At 39.7% G+C, this 17,500-nt stretch overlaps 1 protein-coding gene across 4 annotated transcripts in view; it reads right to left on the reverse strand.

Annotated features, from left to right (window-relative positions):
- LOC144963362 (uncharacterized) overlaps positions 1–17,500 on the reverse strand; it is a 245,416-nt gene that overhangs the window by 33,888 nt on the left and 194,028 nt on the right. For all 4 annotated transcript variants that reach the window (XM_078897322.1, XM_078897321.1, XM_078897323.1 and 1 more), the window contains one exon: positions 4,099–4,356. In XM_078897322.1, the coding sequence (XP_078753448.1) occupies positions 4,099–4,356 (258 nt within the window). The remainder of the gene's footprint in view (positions 1–4,098; positions 4,357–17,500) is intronic.

Consider the following 17,500-nt stretch of genomic DNA (forward strand, 5'->3'; position numbering starts at 1 on the left):
TCTCTCTCTCTCTCTCTCTCTCTCCATCTATCTATCTATCTCTCTCTGTTGCTTTCAAAATACCGCGACCTTCATATTTACCATTATCTCTATCAACGCACACCGGAACACACAACTCGTAGGAACTACAAAACGACCCCCCCCCCCCCCCCCCCCCCCCACCCACCAAAAAAAAAAAAAAAAAGAAAAAGAAAAAGATACTAATAATAAAAGAAAAGATAAGATAGATTGAAATACGCAGGACAGGACCAGGTGTTGTGTCAACCCAAAATCTCACACAACAACAACAATAATAACATCAACAATGACGACGATGACGACGACGACAACCATTAGCACTGATGACTATCAATGACCACGACCGACATATCCACTGACACCCAAATCTACAATAACAGCTCACGTCTACCTATACAATAATATACACAATCATTCTTACTTATATTACTGCTATACTCTGAAGAAGAAAAAAAAAATACGTATTAGAAATTTTGGCCAGAAAACTCGTCCTTCAAATAATATCAATCGAATAAAATGCGCCTCATCTTGAAAAAAAATTTTTTTTTTAATTTGACTTCGCGAAGTCCCAGGTTTGAGAGTTTCTGTCGAGATGAGGGTCGTTTTAATAGATCGATATTTGATGTACAAGTTTTCTGGCCAAATAATAATTATCACCACCGCCACCAACGCCCTCCCTATCGCAGCAGTTCTACCGTAAAGTGACAACCGATTAAACGCATATTTGTAAACTTGGTCAGAAAATCCACCATTACGGACTGAATTTAAAAGAGGAAGTGGAAAAAAAATACAAAGCTTTGATATAGCACAATTTACAACTTAATGTTTTCCCACGGGGCTTGTTAAGGACGGCGTAGTATTTAATTGGAGTAAATAAAAATACAAAATGGACTCGAATTCATTAAAGTCAACAACAGCAACAACAACAATATGAGACTCACTCCTCTTTGAAGTGCTGTTGTGGCCTAAAATAAAATGGGAGGGAATTGCACTTTTAAGACGTGCATCAGAACACATGATATCCTAATACTGCGAAAAGAATAGACCTTATAATTGCGAGAAAGTCGAGAAAAAATTTTTTTTTTCAAAACAGCTGGAAATAAAATTTCAGAAATCTTCAGCATTGTAATAATAATAATAATACGTTTTGGATACAATAATTAAATACGCTTGACTTTCTACAACAATGAACGAACGCCTTGTCAGAATAGAAGAAGACTTGTTGTTGTGAGTATTTTTTGTTCTACTCTACTGTAACTGCTGTGACAATGCTTGAACCTTATCAGCGGAACGATCTGCCCGCTGCGCACCGACAGAAGTCAAAAAAAGGTGCGAAAATTCACACGCACCGCGTATCAATCCAAAAATCAAAAATTTATTCCCAAACAATGAGACCGAAGTGTGAATAATTATGTTAGGATCATTTCTACACTCGCATAGAATAATACATATTAATTGTGGGAAAGTCAATTTGAATCGAGTACCCGGTACCTGAGAAATCGTTCATTGGATAACGGAATGTGTGAATTATTATTGTCGTCGATCTTTTAGAATGTTCGTAACAATTAAATCATGTTTACGCGGGTAACCGTAAAGTCTTTATATGTAGGAACCAAGGTCCATATATTAGCAGGTCTGATAGCCGAACAAGAATTATGGGCTTGATTTAGCACAGAGAGAGAGAGAGAGAGAGAGAGAGAGAGAGAGAGAGAGAGAGAGAGAGAGAGAGAGAGAGAGAGAGAAATTGACTAAAAAGTAAAAGCTTCTAAGCTATCTCCACACACAAAAGATTGGTTTGTATATTTTGAAGTGGCAGGAGTCCATTTCCGGCTAGCTCGCCTCTGTTACTAGAACATATTATTATAATAATAATTCAAGTACATGACAATTTGAGACTGTGAAAATATGATGTATTCTTTCCTATAACTCGAACTCTGTCGTGCTGGGAAGAAGAAAAAAAACCCCCAAAAAACACGTTTAAAAAAATTTGGCCAGAAAACTCGTCCTTCAAATTAAAATGACTCTCATCTTGTTAAAAACTCTCAAACCTGAGACTTCTCAAAGTCGCCAGGTTTAAAAGTTTTTGACGAGTCGAGGGGGTCATTTTAAATCGATCGATCCATGCTTGAAACGTCAGTTTTCTGGTTAAATTGGGTTGTTTGTTTTTTTAAAAACGTTGTTTTACCGGAGTACGGACGAACTAAGACATCGTCCGAGGTCTCTTGAGAGTTCTATTCAATCAAAACTGGCGAGACAAGCCCTGGATAAAAGGCGATAAAGTGAACGTATGATAGTCGATTACAATAAACAACTCGCTGATTGAAGTGGGCTGACAAGGTAAGCAAGCAGCAGCGCCGGCCGGCAACAATTGAATGGAATACGACAGTCAACAAGAAAGAAGAAGAAAAAAAGAAAAAAGAGAAGGGGTCTTAGGAGAGAACCTGTCAGGACTACAATCGGATAGCTTTGCATGCAGATACTAAATTGCCGTTCCCTGGCAAAACGGTCTTGTTTTTAAATTTAATTTTGGCCAGGAAATTTTTTAAAAATTAAATTCACAGTGTTTTTCAATATATTAAAATATCCAGAAACTTGCCAAACTGTCTCAAACATGAAGAATTTTTCACAAGTTGGAGGTCGTTTTAATTTTAATCCATCGATATTTTATTCGAAGAGAATTTTCTGGCCAAAAATTATTTTTTTTAATTTTAATGTTCCTGTCATTTTGGCCATAAAGAGACAAAAAGTAGCAGGATGACCCATAACACTGCCCAAAACTAGAATCCCACGGTCCGACAGCTGTCCCTTTTTAATAATATATTAATATTTTTCCCCCTCCTCTTTCTTTTCTTATCCCCCCCCCCCTCTCTCTCTCTCTCTCTCTCTCTCTCTCTCTCTCTCTCTCTCTTCTACTCTCTACTCCCAAAACACTGCTCTTCATTTCAATGTTTTTACACTATTTTTTTATAGCTTTGGCGAGCGGTCACGCGTTGAGCCGTTGAGTGTTCAGGAGCCCATTGTGATAAAGGTAAACTTAATGACCATGTCAAATGGTAGAAGGTAGGTAGGTATCTAGCGTGGGCAAAGGTAATATAGAGGTTCAGAAAAGTGTGAGAACCGACAACAGACAACGGGCCATGGGAAAAGATTTTTTTTAAAAATAGTCTGTATTATTCAGATATATATATTTTGTTAAATAAAAGGTATATTGCAATGCTTGTTGCTGTTGCGGTGTTAAGGTCATGAGAAGAGAAGGGGTTGGGGGTGGGGGTGGGGGTGGGAGTGGGAGGGGGGGGAGAGAAGATACAGATAAAAGAAGTAAACTATGGGTTATGTTGTGTTAGATGTGTGAAAGACGTGTCGTGATTTAATGAATGGTTTAAGGCTGATCAAAAGGTTGTTATTTTAGTTGAGATTTAAAGTGTAAGAATGTGAATAGGCTGTGTGTGATGGTGTGTACTGGTTTCAAGAAAAGTAGATATAAACTAAAATCTTATACTTATTATATAATAACTATTTTATGTATCATATTAAAAACATTTGTGAATATATGGATGGATGGATGGATAGGTTGATGGATGTATGGATAGATACATGGATGGATGGATAGATGGATGAAGGGATGGTGAGGGACCTATAGATAGATGGATAAATGGATAGATGGATGAATGGATAGATGGATGAATGGATAGATGGCTGGATAGATGGATGAATGGATAGATGGCTGGATAGATGGATGAATGGATAGATGGATGAATGGATAGATGGCTGGATAGATGGATGAATGGATAGATGGATGAATGGATAGATGGCTGGATAGATGGATGAATGGATAGATGGATGAATGGATAGATGGATGAATGGATAGATGGCTGGATAGATGGATGAATGGATAGATGGATGAATGGATAGATGGATAGATGGATGAATGGATAGATGGATGAATGGATAGATGGATGAATGGATAGATGGCTGGGTAGATGGATGAATGGATAGATGGATGAATGGATAGATGGATAAATGGATAGATAGATGGATACAAATCAGTGGATAGATAGATGGATACAAATCAGTACTCACGATTGTCACAATAATCTCCTTCCCATCCGTCCATGCAGACCTTGGTGCCGTTAGAACTACACTTATAATGTCCGAACGAGTCGTCCCTGGGACGGCACAAATCTGCGCACTTTGCGCCATAGTAGTGCTCCTCGCACCGGAAGCGAAAGGCGTACTTGAGCAGTGAGTAGTCGACCACCTCCTCGAAGTTGTACCAATCGTCACCCGATGCGGCTGTTTTCTGCACGGCGAGGCGAGCGATGAGAATATTCCGTAATTCTGAGGAAGAAAGGGGGAAAAATAATGTTAAAGTAAAGTATTTAAATTTGTATTTTTTTTTTATTTATTTTTTTTTAAAAGGAGTAACAAAAAGTTCAGTTGGTTTCCAAAAGTATTTGCGATAGACAACAAGCGTCCGAGCCAAAGGCCAACAAGTAATTAATTATAGTTACTGCCCGTTTAACGGTACAAAGCCTGGAATAAACTCTCTAGGATCTGAAGGGCTGCTGCTACTACCTTAAAAGTGGACCGGAGTTTCAGAGTTACTTAAACCTTCAGTAAAGGTTAACCTTTACTCTTCCCTTGCATTGCAACTATATAACTATATAGTAAGTACTCTAAGATGTCCTAGCGGCTAACGGATCGAACTTGTTTTGTTTTTTGTTGTTGTTTTGTTTTGTTTTTGTTTTGTTTTTTTGTTTGTTTTTTTTTTTGTTTTGTTTTTTGTTTGTTTTTGTTTTGTTTTTTTGGGTGGGGGGGGGGGGGGGGGGGTGTTTTTGTTTTGTTTGGGGTTTTTTTTTCGGGGGGGGGGGGGGTATTTTATTATTGTATTGTTTTATTTGATAGAACTTCCTTTGTAACGAAAAGGGAATCATCATCATCAGCATCATCATTCATCAATAGTAAAGCTTTCAAGGGATCGGGGGGGGGGGGGGGGGGGGTGGAGGAGAAAAAAAGGGAAAGAAATCCCCAAGATAACGATAGTAGTTAGGAGGGCGGGTACCACGAAAGGTACTCTACTACGAGTAGTAACAACTTCCCCACATTGATGGTGGTACTCACTCACACGAGGTTAAAATGAGACCACTAAGCTATAATCAATGAACGGCCGGGCAGTAAAAGATTGCGTGTCAACCGTTTACTTCAAAGGTCCGCCATTAATGGGACCTCCCGACTAGGGGACTATGAGAATGGTGGTGAGCAGTCTTCTTAGCTCCTTCGCTCGCGTGACACAAAAGATTTCTCATTCACCCAGTATTCTTTTCTCTTTACGACTCTCTCTCTCTCTCTCTCTCTCTCTCTCTCTCTCTCTCTCTCTCTCTCTCTCTCTCTCATATTCCATCTATTCCTAGACCTGCCTGATTCCGTTCATACGCCCATCCATCCATCTATCTATCTACCAATCCATCGACCGATCTAAGTATCCATCCACCCCTCCCCCAATCAACCCACCCATACATCCATCCATTTATCCATCCTTCAACCACTCACTCAATCCACCCACCTACCCATCCATCCATCATTCGATACATCCACCCACCCATCTATCCACTCACCCACCAGTTCATCCATCCATCCATCCGTCCGTCCGTCCGTCCATCCATCTATCCATCCAACTCTTCCTCAATCCACCCACCCCTCTATCCACTCACCCACCAATTCATCTATCTATCCATCCATCCATCCGTCAATCCATCCATCCATCCATCCACCTCTTCCTCAATCCACCCACCCATCCATCCATCAACCCATCTATCCAATCATCCACCAATTCATCCATCCATCCATCCATCCACACTTCCATCCATCCATCCGTCAATACATCCATCCATTCATCCATACATCCATCAATCAATCCATCCACCTCTTCCTCCATCCACCCATCTAAAAAAAACATTCTTCCCATACAACTTATTACGACTACTTCAAGCTTCCCCAGAGAAAAAAGAATGTTCTCTAAGCGGAAAAGCTGTCTATCCCCAGAGGCCCCGGCTAGCTGATGCAACATTGATGAGGGAAGGAATGGGACACGGTTTTAGGTCACGAACCTTGGACACAGGCGCTTTTGGATGCCTTAGTGGTCACGCATTCGATCACTCACGCGAAAAAATAGCCTGACTTTCCCACAAGAACTGGTCGAGCCATTAAACTGCTCACGCTCACGATCGTTATTGTCATCATTATCGTCGTAGTCGTCGTCGTCGACGTATCATCATCATCATCATCATCATCATCATCATCATCATCATCATCATCATACATTACATATCATGAAAATCGTTATCATATATAAGTCGTAGTCATCATCATCATCATCATCATCATCATCATCATCATCATCATCATCATCATCATCATCATCATCAGGGAGCAGAGTGGCTCAGCGGTACGGTCTTTGCTTCGCACCCGAAGGGTACCGAGTTCGATCACCCGCCGCTATGCTGTGTGGCATTGAGCACGTCACCTCGCCTTAGCTCAATTTGAGGCGCTGCACTGCGGCTGACGCCTGGGCTATTCCAGGCTTCCCTTGGAATAGACCCTAGAGACAAATTTCCCCTGTGGGACGAATAAAGCGAATTTTATTTTTTATTTCATTTTATCATCATCATCATCATCATCATCATCATCATCATCATCATCATCATCATCATCATCATCATCATCATCATCATCATCACTACAACCACCACTATCTCCAACACTACCATCACCACACCAGAATCGAGACAGAATCGTCGGAATCGAGACAGAATCAAAGGACAATTAAATTTCCTTTCCAAAACATCGATAGTCGACCTTAATGGAATTTAAATCAACAAGGTGTAATTGGAATTAAAACTAGATTGGAACTATCAAGTATTCTCCCCTCAAGACTCCTCGGAAATCGATAAGACACCAATACAGAAAGGAAGGAAGGAGAGAGAGAGAGAGAGGGGGAGAGAGAGAGAGAGAGAGAGAGAGAGAGGGGGGGGGAGAGAGAGGGAGGGGGGAGAGAGAGAGAGAGGGGGGGAGAGAGAGAGAGAGAGAGAGAGAGAGGGAGAGGGAGGGGGAGAGGAGAGGAGAGAGAGGGGGGGAGAGAGAGAGAGAGGAGGGGGAGAGAGAGAGGGGGGAGAGAGAGAGGGGGGAGAGAGAGAGAGAGGGGGGGAGGAGGGAGGGGAGAGAGAGAGAGAGGGGGGGGGGAGAGAGAGAGAGAGGGGGGGGGGGGGAATCGTGATACACGTACAGGGTCATTGCACTCTATCTGGTGAAGTGCCTGTCGTCCTAAGCAATCAGCTCCACACATCCCGTGACTCCCACTTTTATGCCAGCCACCATTTTGATTCAATACGTAACCCCTTAATTGAGTATTAGTCTTCCGAAGGACTGGTTACACGTACACACTTCCAATGATTTAGGAACCGGAAAATTAGAAGAGGAAATAACACGAAAAAATGTGACCGACGTTAGCCGCATTCCATTTATACAACACATTTCATAACACTAGCTGGTGTTTTATAAAAGTAAAGAAAAAAAGAAAAAAAAAAAGGGGGGGGGGGGACAAACAAAAACCAACAACACAAACACGCAAAAAAAAAAAAAAAAAAAAATCAAAAAAAAAAAAAATAAATAAACAAAAAAAAAAACAACAAATGCATACATGGTTTGTGCATTAAAAAAACAACAGCATCATTACCGTCAATATGGGTGCGTGCATCTCAACCACTTCAGAGGGCTGGGTGGTTACCTACTACACCTGTTTTGCTGTTGTCTTTCGATACGAAATAGCGAGTGAATATATATTATCAACTGCGTCGCCGCATTACCTGTAACGTGTACTCACAGCAAGTTCATGGCCGTATCAATGCACAACAAACGACTTATTTTGTATGGATCTGTGTATGTAGGTATATTGATGCTATGCGCGCAGTTTAAAAAATCACAACATCTGCCAGCCGGATTTAACGTACCGACACACAAAACAATGTGTAACCTTAAACTTTTATCATGAGAACTGCTCTTTACATGGGCTGGCTAAAAAACAATAACAAACAAAGAGGTGAGAGGTGTCAATTTCGTTCCATCTATATGTATTATGTATAAGTTGGTGGTTTTCCATGCAAACAAACGTGGCCGTCGCACGTTCACCCGTGCAATGCTTGCCGTTGTTCCTTGTTCGTGAGTACTTGCTTGTAGTGATACAATCTGTATCGAGTACAAACTACTTGTACAATATCATAACAAAATAAAGGCTGGTGCGTGCGTGAGTACATAAGTTAGAATTATTACCTATCGTTATCAATGCTTCGTCCCGTCGCGGTGCCAATTTTCATTTCATAATCAGAGAGAGAGAGAGAGAGAGAGAGAGAGAGAGAGAGAGAGAGAGAGAGAGAGAGAGGGGGTGGAGGGGAGGAGGGAGGGAGGGGGAGAGAGAGAAGGGAGAGGGAGAGAGAGCAGGGGGGGGGGGGAGAGTACGTATGATAAAAGACTCTCACACACTCAAACCACGATTTCGTCCATTGACATACACAATCTCACTGTCTCTCATAAACACAATCTCTCGCTCAGTCGATCAACCTAAAAACCAATTTATCAAATCAATCAATCAATCAGTTAATCAAAAAACAAAATCACTCATCGCTAACTCACTGACTCACTCAACCAACCAACCAACCCACTCACTCACTCACTCATCTTAGAGATAACCACTAAAGTCGAACAGATTTTCCGTTAGTACAGATAGGTACCCGTAAACAAGTACAAGTCAACACCAATATAATACCTATCTAACCAAAAGGTGTTTTGATGTTGCCGAGATAAGAGTGAGCCACTTCCTGTCGTCACGTGACAATGGCCTCCCATACCATCTTTCAGACTCCATCATCATTGTCTCCCTGGAGCCGGAACAAAGCATTCCAATCGTTCATGTGGCATAAATAGCGAACACAAAATTATCATTACTAGTGTTGATACAAGTACAGTCAAACACAATCAACCCACCCTCGATAAATCCAGGTCTTTTTGCCTCGAGTAAGCTTTACAAAAATGGTACATTTTTATAGGAGAAAATAGGAATTCCAAACAAAACCGAAGAAGAAGAAGAAGAAGAAGAAGAAGAAGAAGAAGAAGAAGAAGAAGAAGAAGAAGAAGAAGAAGAAGAAGAAGAAGAAGAAGAAGAAGAAGAAGAAGAAGAAGAAGAAGAAGAAGAAGAAGAAGAAGAAAAAGAAGAAGAAAGAAAGAAAAAGAAAAAATCTGAATGATCAAATTTAGACTCTCTCCCCAAAAAATTATACCGAATACACTTAACACTTTATCAGTGTCTTTAACAAAAAATCCGCCATTGAAATGAAAAAGATGAGCTGTATCAAAGTATAGATAAAATCATTCGCTAAAAACACATCATTAAGGCACTTTCTTTACGTTACCGAAAAATCACGACATTTTATATCCTTGGTCATAAACACGTCGTTATAACGAGGTTTGACTGCATGTAATTCAGGCTCGCTCACTCCCATAGAGAATACAGCTAGTCTGTGCTCACTCCGTCCTTACTACCGCATTCCGTAGTAATGGACGTGCATTTTTAAGACATCAACACGTCAACAAACGTAATGAAAACAATAACTGGATGGCGGTCGGAGCAGACAAATTATCACAACGATGGCAGATGAGATAGATGGCAAAGGGAGATAAATACGATATGTAATATATGTACTTATACACTTAAAAATCAATGTGAAGACGGAAGGGTATGTAATTCTTTATTCATCAGGAACGAAATTGGAAAAGGTGTTAAAGTGACAGGTCCAAATACTGCCGAATTCTGGCTAAAGACTTTTTTTTAAATTATTATTATTATTAAAATTTGGCCAGAAAACTTCGAATATCGATCGCAAACTTATCATTTCTTATTACTATTTAGAATATATATATATATATATATATATATATATATATATATATATATATATATATATATATAATATAATAATATAATAATGAATAAGAGAAGTCGGGTTAAAGACTTTATAGACAAGTGTGATGGAGAAATGATCTTCCAAACCGATCGACATTTGAAGCACAAAATATTTTCTGGCCAAAATGAGAAGGAAAAAGAAAAAAAGCATTTTTGCACGGCAAATTGGACAGTCAGTAGGTGAGCGGTGAACGAAAAGGGCGTGGTCTTCTAAGTACTCACGGTCGTCAGTCAGTCATCGTCTACCATTACAACAGGTGGTGAAAAGACAAGTGGACAGTGGTCATTTCCCCAATAATTGGCCAAACACCAATACGTGTCATTACGAACCGTTTAGTCCACATAACAAGACTGTCGTTGGACGCTCCTTTCGTTAGCTGCCCATGCCCATTAATTGTGTCGTTATTGGGAACATATTCCTGACATAATTAATATGCTGTAGGTGTGTCCTTATTTGCACCATGTAATTATCGTCAGCTTCCATATTGTCACTAATTCACCCACTCTCTACTCCATTCACTCGCTCACATACATACATACATACATACATACATACATACATACATACATACATACATACATACATACATACATACATACATACATACATACATACATACATACATACATACATACATACATACACTCACTCACTCACCACCATGTCAACAACTGACCACTGCACATTTGTTTTTTTAAAAACAGTATTAACTATTCCTATTCACAATGTTAAAAAATTGCCTCTTTTCTAAAATGCGTCAAGACATACAACTAACGAATCATGGAACAATTTTACAACAAATTACGTAAGCCTGCTCATATTGGTGGAGCAAGCAAGCAAGTTATTCTTCTTCTCTTAGCCATACATGACAGTGCATTTTGCTCACCTCGCCAACAGGATGTTCACTCACTCACCACCATGATGCTCGTTACGTATTTCTTCGTTTATAACAATGGCAGGTCACCGAATTTTGTCTGATCAGTACACGAAGTTCGATTGTTGTTGTTTTGTTTGTTTGTGTGGTTGGGTTTTTTTGTGTTTTTTTTTTTTTTTTTTTGGTTTGTTTCTTTGGCTAGGTATTGTTTGTTTGTGAGTTGTTTTTCTTATTTCTGGGTTTTGTTGTTTTTTTTGGTTTTAAAATCTTTTTTTTTTTTTTGGGGGGGGGGGGGGGGGGGGGGGGGGGGGGGGGGGGGGGGGGGGGTTGAGATAATTCCTAAAATGCTTCGCGGTTCTCTAACCATTGCATTAGTCTAGCAGACTTGATACACTCAGTACATGGTGTATTATCATCATCATCGTCGTCGTCGTCGTTGTTGTTGTTGTTGTCGTCACCATACACTCCCAACGCTATAATTATGAATCAGACACATCATCATTATCATAATCATAATTATCATCATCGTCGTCGTCGTCGTTGTGGTCACCATTCACTCCAAACTTGATAATCATGGACTGAGTCAGACACATTATCATCGTCATCATAATCATCATCATCGTCTCGAACTCACGAAAGGTGCACGACAAGCACGCGACCATTGCGTCACTGCACACCATCGAACCGGACACCGGTACGGCGCCACCCACTGGGCGCATGCCGGGTGTTAACGATGGATAATTAACTCCCTTTCCGCCAGAGAATTGCACGTGTGTCAACTGTGAACATCGTGAGCAGTGTGTAGTTAGTTTGTTGAGATAGAAACTTTAATCATTTTAATGAAAGCTCGTGTCTATAACACAGAGACGAAGGTGAAAACAAATAGCCGAGAGAGAGAGAGAGAGAGAGAGAGAGAGAGAGAGAGAGAGAGAGAGAGAGAGAGAGAGTGTTTTGTTTTGTTTTTTTATTATATATAAAAACAAAACTGGTGAATCTATGGCGACCAGTAAATTGCCCGAGAGTGTTAATTCATGTTTCCTGACATGTTTTGAAAATCACCATCTCATGTATCCAGGTCTATAGATAGTTCGAAGATGACGTCACACATGTCTTTGTTATCGTTTTTTGCCATCCGCGTTTATGAGTAATGCTCACTGAACTGTATTAACCTGACTATAAACGTTCATGGGTACACACAGTTTTGTGTGTTGGTCCGTTATACTTCCGGATGGCAATGTTATGAGCTTCGTAGCCAAGCGCATACTATCTATAACTCTTATATATACCTCTGTGGAAAAGGTTTGCTCCCTAAATGTTTATCGTCTTATATTGTAATTTCAAGAAAAATGCTATACATAGATTGATAAAAGAAGCTGAGCAAAGCACGTGACTGTGTCCGTCTTGTTCATTTTGCTACTGGTTTCTTCTGAGATTCACAAGATTGTCTGTTGAAACTTGATCGTTTGGAGATTTGGGGGTGTCATCGGGGGGATTAGGACCCATGACTAGGCCAGCCATTGAGACTAGTCAAGGACAACAACTCCCACTTGACAGAGGCCTAAGAGAAGGCTCTGTGTAAGGGATTTAATTGATTTCCTCCCCCTGCTGCATGCTGGCGCCGGCGCTCTGCTAGCGACAAATACGAGATGCCACTGCTGCTGATGCTAGAGATTCTAATGTTATGTTCTTCTCTGATTAGATGGATGGGATGGATGGATGGATGGGTTCGTGGATGGATGGATGGATGGATGGATGGATGGATGAATGGATGAATGGATGGATGAATGGATGGATGGATGGATGGATGGATGGATGGATGGATGGATGATGGATGGGTGGATGAATGGATGGATGGATGGGTGGGTGGATGGATGGATGGATTGGTGGATGGATGGATGGGTTGGTGGATGGATGGATGGATGGATGGATTGATGGATGGATGGGTTGGTGGGTGGATGGATGGATGGAATGATGGATGATGGATATTGTGATGGAGGAGGATGGATGGATAAGATGCATGGAAGAGAGGAGAGAGAGAGAGGATAGATGAAGAGAGAGAGAGAGATTGTAGATAGAAGAAAGATAGAAGATAGATAGATAGATAGATAGATAGATAGATAGATAGATAGATAGATAGATAGATAGATAGATAGATAGATAGATAGATAGATAGATAGATAGATAGATAGATAGATAGATAGATGAATGGATAAATAGAAAGAAAGACGAGCGAGCGAGAGAGAGAGAGAGAGAGAAAGAGAGAGAGAGAGAGAGAGAGAGAGAGAATGATTGACAGACAAATCAATAGTGTGGAGTGTATACCGTGTAAAAGCGCAGCAACAGAAGACATTTCTCTGACATGCAAGAGGATGGACAGATTGTCAACACCCAACCCCCCCCCCCCCCCCTCCACCCCTTTTCCAAACAACCACCAGTAAAAAGGAAAAGAGAAAAAATTAAAATGACATAAGGAGAGACAGACGGGAAGAATCGATAGACTGTGAAGAGATGTTGCTATAATTATCCGGCAGACGTCGCCCAAATTAGACAAATCTACTCCATCGGCATCATTTTGATTTGTGTGTGTGTGGGGGGGGGTGGGGGGGGGGGGGGGAGTTGAAGGAGAGAGAGAGAGAGAGAGAGAGGAGTGTGTATAAGATAAAATATGCAAGAGCCTTTGATTGGAAAAGAGGAGGAAAATCCAGGAGTGAAAGAAGCGTCAATCAATAATGTTGAGAACTGGCAATAATTTGATTACAGTGTAGGAAAATGACTCAACACATTTTCTTTCTTTCTTTTTTTTTATTTAGATATTTTTTTATTTTTTTTTTAATTTTGGCCAGAAAATATTCTTTTTATACTTATCGATAAGATCATCTTTAAATTTGTAAAAAAAAAAAATAAATAAAATAAAAAATAAAAAATCTCAAGCAATCTGACAATTTAAGGAAATCTCAGGTTTGGGACTCTTTGACAAGTTGTTTAAGGGGGAGGGGGAGGGGGAGTGAGGGAGTAGAATGCTCATTTCCATCGATCAGCATTCGAAGTGGGATGTTTTCCGGCGCGGCCAAAATGATTCTTTTTTTTTTGTTTGTTTTAATTTTTCAAAGTGTTATTATGTCTGTGTAGTATGACAGTAGAAGTAGTGAGTCTGTGCAAGGCGGTGTGGACCATTTGGTGCTGTGGTTGCGCTGCAGTTTGTGTGTGTTTTACTCATTGAAGGATGGACGCACCACCGGTGAAGTTCTTTTATCTGTCCTTTCTATCTTTTTAATGGATAGAATTACATTCACTATTCATTAACAACTGCTAAATAAAATGGAGATTTGAAATTGATTATATTATCATTATTATTCTGCAGTGGTTAGAATGATGAAAAACGAAGGAGGGAAGAAGGGGGTGCGGCTATGTGGTCTTGTGGTATGACACTCGCTTTCGGCTCGGAAGTTCCAGAGTTCGAGCCTCGCTTGGCGCATGGTTGAGTCCTTGGAAAAGGCTCTTGACTCACATTATCTCACCGTATCTCAAGTGTAAAAAAATGAATACCTGGTCGTTAACAGCGTTGTCCTGTCAGGAAAAAAATTGTAATATCGCCTTACAGGCGTCATATTTCGTTCTATATATTATGTTGCTGTTGGTCAGGGGCCCTTTGTAAAGGGCTTTAAGCAGTAGATAGATAGATAGATAGATAGATAGATAGATAGATAGATAGATAGATAGATAGATAGATAGATAGAGAGAGAGAGAGAGAGAGAGAGAGAGATCTTACAACAATATAATCACAATCACATAAAGATTACCTTATAGATATAACTGGTTTGTTTTGTTTTTCATGTACCTACTTTTTCTTTATGTTTCTCCCTTTCACGGTAATGCGTGTGAAACGATAAGGAAATGATAGAGAGAAAAGGAGAGGGGTTCAATATAAAAAAAAGTGTAAGAAGAAAAAAGCAACAACAACAAAAAAGCAATATTGTTCGTACTCAACAAATCCTCGTTTCCTCATTTTGATCAGAAAACTCCCACTTAATTTTTCAAAAATAAACAAATCTTAAACCTGAGACGTCATGTCAGTCTCGGGTTTAACAATTCTTCACCATTTTGGTCATCTTAATTAATCTCTTAATTCATATTGATAAAGAATATAGAGTGGTAGTTTTCTTAGCAAAATTATAATATTATACTAGATAGAGAGAAAGTTGTTTCTCTCAGTGCACGGAAAGAGGAGATAAGCAAGGTGTCCCTTGAGAGGAGCAGATGTCCAAACATGATCATTACAGAAGGGGGGGGGGGGGGGGGAATAGGGGGGTCACTGGAGGGGACGGGAACGTGGAGAGCTCGGACTGTGGGAAAACTTACTGGAGCATGATTTGGTCTTGTGTATATATATAGATATAGATATATATGGATAAAGCTACTGTGGATTAAAAAAAATAAAAATAGAACAGAAGAAGAAAAGCAGGGAGAATGGACAACATTACTAGATATGCCATACGCAAAACGGTTTTAAAATCATATTATAAATTATTATTATTATTATTATTATTATTATTATTATTATTATTATTATTATTATATTATTATTATTATTATTATATCATCATTATTATTATTATTATTATTATTATTATTATTATTATTATTATTATTATTATTATTTTATTATTATTATTATTATTATTATTGTTATTATTGTTGTGTTGTTGTTGTTGTTGTTGTTGTTATTATTATCATTATTATTATCATCATTATTATTTTTGTCGTTATGTCGCCTCCGTCCTCATTGTCGTCTTGGTCATCGTTTTGTGTATGATGTGGGTGAGAGAGAGAGAGTGCGTGTGTTTGTATATGTGTGCGCGCGCGCGTGTGTGTATGTATGTCTCTACTTATTCTAAACTTCTATTAGATTAAATAAAGAGGGAGAAAAAGATTTTCCAAAGAAAATTCAAATTCCTTTGAATTTACAATGCATGTTACGGTCCAGCCGTCCCAGACTTCATTTAAATATATAGAGATAGAAGAGCTGGGAGGGATAAACCGGGGGGGGGGGGGGGGGGGGGGGGGGAGAGAAAACAGCTGGCGCCTCGATGAAAAGTTCCTAACTACAAAAGCGGAAAATAATAGACACCTTTGAGAGAGAGAGAGAGAGAGAGAGAGAGAGAGAGAGAGAGAGAGAGAGAGAGAGAGAAGCATGAACAATGCTATCCCTATCCCTATACAAGGTGCGATCGTCCTTATTTTTCATATATATATATATTTTTTTTTTAATCAGTGGCGGCTCGTCTTGTTCAGCAACAAGTACCGGACAGCAGCGGCGTCACGGGCAACTAATGAATGGAGGGGCGGGCCAGTTACTTTTTATGTGCTTTTTGTCTGTGAATGAAATGACTACTGTAGTACATAATATCGAACACTTCAAACTTTTTTTTTTCTGTTTTCAATAGTGCTTACCGATGTCACCGACTTTCAATCACTTTATCAGTAGTAGAGTCTCTCTCTCTCTCTCTCTCTCTCTTTCTCTCTCTCTCTCTCTCTCTCTCTCTCTCTCTCTCTCTCTCTCTTTCTCTCTCTCTCTCTCTCTCTCTCTCTCCTTTCCCTTCAAAGGCTTATTTTTTTAAACGCAATGCCATCATATTCACTCATTGCTCAGCAACAAATAGAATAAAAAAAGTCGCCGTAACACGTGCTGGTATGATGGGATTTTTGAACTACAATTTCCACCAATGTTAAGAGAAAAATATTGGTGCTTTATTGCGTCGAGAGGAGGAGGAGGAGGAAGTACAAAGTGATCTAACACATAAGAATTAGACTAACATACAACACACAACTAACTGTCGGACACACGAAATCAACAGCTGTCGTTTATCTTATCGACAAACGAGAAAAAGGAATAGCATTTATATTTGTTCTTAATACTTAAAACGATTCTTTTTAACAGGGAAAGAATTCATGTTTAAATTAATTTTTTTTTTTTAGAGAGAGAGAGAGAGAGAGAGAGAGAGAGAGAGAGAGAGAGAGAGAGAGAGAGAGAAGATTTTAAAGCAATTCTATTCAATCGTTTGAGGTAAGAATCCATAAAAGCGGTTGTTCAATAAATTGTGTATGCTTGCTGATCGGATCAGTTAAGTGCTAAAGAAAGATGGCTTGTATTGTTGGGGGATTTTTGGGGAGGTTTTAAATATATTTCTTGTTGTTGTTTTGTTTTGTTTTTTCTGTTTTTGCTTTTGTTGTTTGTTTGTGTGTTGTCGTGTTTTGGGTTTTTTTTCTGTTTTTGATTTTATTGTTTGTTTGTTTTGTTGGGCTTTGTTTTGTTTGTCTTGCACCTCGTAATGAAAAATATTCACATGCAGAGAGTTGCACGTACGCGTGCATTTCGGGTTTAAATATTGAATTCGCTCCCACCCCCCACCTCCCTACTCTCTCTCTCTCTCTCTCTCTCTCTCTCTCTCTCTCTCTCTCTCTCTCTCTCTCTCTCTCTCTCTGGTACACACGTACAAACAAAAATGTCGAATTCATCAACACCCCCCCCCCCCCCCCCCCCCTGCCCTCTCCGTCTATCTCCTAGTAATTTTCCCCTTCCCATCCTACGTACCAC

Source organism: Berghia stephanieae, chromosome 1 (genome assembly GCF_034508935.2).
Source record: "Berghia stephanieae isolate SIO BIC M18660-M18661 chromosome 1, UCSD_Bste_1.3, whole genome shotgun sequence".
Taxonomy (NCBI): Eukaryota; Metazoa; Mollusca; class Gastropoda; order Nudibranchia; family Aeolidiidae; genus Berghia; species Berghia stephanieae.